Source organism: Crocuta crocuta, unplaced genomic scaffold (genome assembly GCF_008692635.1).
Source record: "Crocuta crocuta isolate KB4526 unplaced genomic scaffold, BGI_CrCroc_1.0 scaffold327, whole genome shotgun sequence".
In the NCBI taxonomy this organism is placed as follows: domain Eukaryota; kingdom Metazoa; phylum Chordata; class Mammalia; order Carnivora; family Hyaenidae; genus Crocuta; species Crocuta crocuta.
Genome location: NW_027529176.1, coordinates 630,532 through 633,384, shown reverse-complemented (window position 1 = coordinate 633,384; position 2,853 = coordinate 630,532). Strand labels below are relative to the sequence as shown.

Here is a 2,853-nt window from a genome sequence, read left to right as displayed (position 1 = left end):
CCTGTGGGCTGTGTGGGGCCTCACTGACCTGTGGGCACCAGGGGACTAAGTGATTTTCCTGGATTTCAAGGATTTTTCCCCTGTCACTGGTGACCTCATCGTCTCTAGTAATTCACGGAAACTTCCTAACTGTTCCAAAAGAGCTTAAAAAACACTAAAAAAGGAAAAACTATCTTTCCGTTGGCTCCCAGGCACTCCCAGCAGAGGCCTGTCTTAGGAGGCGGTGGGCGGGTGGCCCCCTGCACAAGGCGGGGGGTGCACCACGGGTCCAGGCCCCCCAGGCTCCATGCACCAGGAAGGGGGAGGGCCCCAGGGCACCCTGGCAGTGGCTCCCCGTCCCCCAGCGCTGCAGCTCCTGCTCAAGGACCCAGCGCCCCTGGTGCGCATGAAGGCTGCTGAGACCCTGGGCCGCCTGGGGAAGTTCGCCTGAGGCTCCTGCAGCGGCTCCGCCCTCCGAGCAGCATCGGCCAGGCCTGCGCCTAAGCCCCCAAGATGGGGCCCCAAGGAGCCCCCTGCTCCCAGGGATTCCAACCCCTGCCCTTCCACACGAGGCCACCGGAGCCGGGGGTGGGCAAGCTGCTGTAACCCTGGGTTTCCAATAAAGCCATCGGCTCCTCGGCAGTGGGCGTGGCATGCCAGGATGTAGCCTGCCCTCGTGGGGCAGGGGGGTGGGGTGCCCCCACACCCGATTGTTCAGGAAGGCTCCAAGCTATGGGGGGATGGGTAGGAGGTCCAGAGGCCCGAGTCAAGGTCACACCAATGGTCAGCAGGGAGAATACCTCTATTCAGGGTCCCCAGCACACACAGGCCTGGGACCCAGGGTGGCCTAGGTGAAGAGGCGGACAGTGCCATCGGCCCCCGAGGAGAAGACCCACGGCTGGGTGGGGTGGAAGGCCACGTCCAGAACGCCCAGGTCGCGGGTCAGCGCGTGGCCCCGCAGCACCTTCACGGGGACCAGCAGTGGGTTCTGCAGCAAGTCGCTGTGGGGGAGGGAGAGGGAGTGGGGTCAGGGAGGCACAGCTCCCCGGGGAGGGGGGGGGCAGGGGGCGGGCTCAGCACTCACTTGTACACCATCCCGTGGCAGACGATGACACTCCCGTCGTCAGAACCAGATGCGAAGAGCGGGTACCGGGCATGGAAGGCCACAGCCCTCAGGGCCTTCTTGTGGTGCCTGCAGGGCGTGGGCTGGGTGAGGGCAAGCTAGGGCAGGGGAGGGACGGGCCAGCACCCACCCCCACATAGGCACCTCACCTCAGCACCCTGTACGGCTCGGTGGAAAGGTCCAGGTCAAACCACACCAGCTTGCTGTCATAGCTGCCACAGATAACATTGTCCCCTGGGGGCAGATGAGGTTGTGGGGACCTGCGGGGCGCATGCTCCCCCACCAACGCCCTCACGCCCCGCCAACGCCCTCACCTGTGGGGTGTACTGCCAGGCTGGACACCCATTTGCAGTTCGGTCTTAGCTTCTTAGTGAGCTCCTGGCGCAGCAGGTGGTAAAGGCGGATCCCCCGCTGGGAAGCCACCAACAGGAAGGGGCGGACAGGATGGAAGGCCACCCGCTGCACCTGTCCGTGGCTGCGGCGGAAGGGGCTCTGGCTGCGGCGCCGGCTCAGCTGATGAATCAGCACCTGTGTGTGGCCAGGGGTGGCCAGCACCACGGCCATGTAGTCCCCACGCCCGTGCCAGGTCACCTGCATCACCGGCTGCAGGAAGGAACACGGGCTGGGCTGAGCTGGGTCCCCCCAGCTGCTCCCCCACATCCTGACCCCACAGCCCCCATACCTTCCCGTGGGAGATGCGCAGCCGCAGGCCCCTCTGGCGCTCCTCCTCCGAGGCCTCCAGCCAGCGGGCCGGCTGCACGGCAGGCTCCTCGGGGGGGGCGAAGGTGCTCAGCAGCTGGTCCGTGCTGCCCGCCACCAGCCGGTCCCCCAGGGCCGGGTTCAGCAGCAGCACCGAGTCCTCACTGCAGGCCAGAGTGACGTGCAACCCCTGAGGCTCACGCCTGCGTCCACCGCCCCCAGCGCCCCTCAGGGCCTCACACTTACACTGCCACGGCCACCAGGCAGAGGGCAGGGTGAGGGTTCCAGGCGACGCTCCTCACCACGCCCCCCACGGGCACAGTCCTAATGCAGCGCGCGGTGGCCACCTCCCAGAGCCGCACCGAGCCATCATCGGAGCCTGGACACAGCAAACGAGGCCTCTGCCACCTGGCCCTCCCACCCCACCCAACCCCCCAAGCTGGGGATGCCCCCACCTCAGGCTCACCTGAAGCCAGCCACTGGCCCTCCGGGGAGACACTAAGGCAGCGGACAAGGTCGCTGTGGCCCCTGTAGACCTACGGAGGAGGAGGAGTGAGGAGATGGACAGCCCCACCNATCTTGCGCTGCCGTGGGCACAGGTAGAGATCAAGGCAGCGCTCAAACCGTTCCTGGATGAAGCGGCCGTACGCGGGTACGGCCCGCAGGCTTGGGAACCTGTGCGGCAGGAAGCTGAGTCTCCTCTCGCCCGGCTCCTGCTGCTCCCACGCCAGACGCTGCGGAGACAGGGGTGAGCTGGGGGCTGGGGCCAGAGACGGGGACCAGGGCCCCACCGAGGCGCAAAGGCCCACCTCGTCTTCGCCGAGCAGGTACTCCGGGGGTGGGTTGTAGGACTCCGCGTGGCCGGGCAGAGCCAGCTTGGGAGCGGGCACGTGCATCTTGTGTCGGCCCAGCACCGCGTCAGGGTCCTCCTGCGCCCAGAGGTCATAGAAGCTAGGGGTGGGGTCCCGGGGCCGGCGAGGCTGGATCCAGCCCATCTTGATGGCGTGCACCATGCGAGAGACCTGCAAGGGCAGCCCGGGGCAGCGCGGGTC

The 2,853-nt window shown here is 67.0% G+C and overlaps 2 protein-coding genes across 2 annotated transcripts in view; one reads left to right on the top strand and one right to left on the bottom strand.

Moving 5' to 3' along the window:
- The window catches only part of MROH1 (maestro heat like repeat family member 1), a 44,434-nt gene extending 43,813 nt beyond the window's left edge, over window positions 1–621 (top strand). Inside the window, 2 exon segments of the mRNA XM_077758123.1 lie at window positions 71–107; window positions 218–621. Of these exon segments, the coding sequence (XP_077614249.1) occupies window positions 71–107; window positions 218–430 (250 nt within the window). The 3' untranslated portion in view covers window positions 431–621.
- Window positions 622–763: 142 nt separating this feature from the next.
- BOP1 (BOP1 ribosomal biogenesis factor) overlaps window positions 764–2,853 on the bottom strand; it is a 24,305-nt gene continuing 22,215 nt past the window's right edge. Inside the window, 8 exon segments of the mRNA XM_077758122.1 lie at window positions 764–980; window positions 1,064–1,171; window positions 1,252–1,336; window positions 1,417–1,705; window positions 1,785–1,965; window positions 2,048–2,180; window positions 2,268–2,535; window positions 2,611–2,823. Of these exon segments, the coding sequence (XP_077614248.1) occupies window positions 827–980; window positions 1,064–1,171; window positions 1,252–1,336; window positions 1,417–1,705; window positions 1,785–1,965; window positions 2,048–2,180; window positions 2,268–2,535; window positions 2,611–2,823 (1,431 nt within the window). The 3' untranslated portion in view covers window positions 764–826.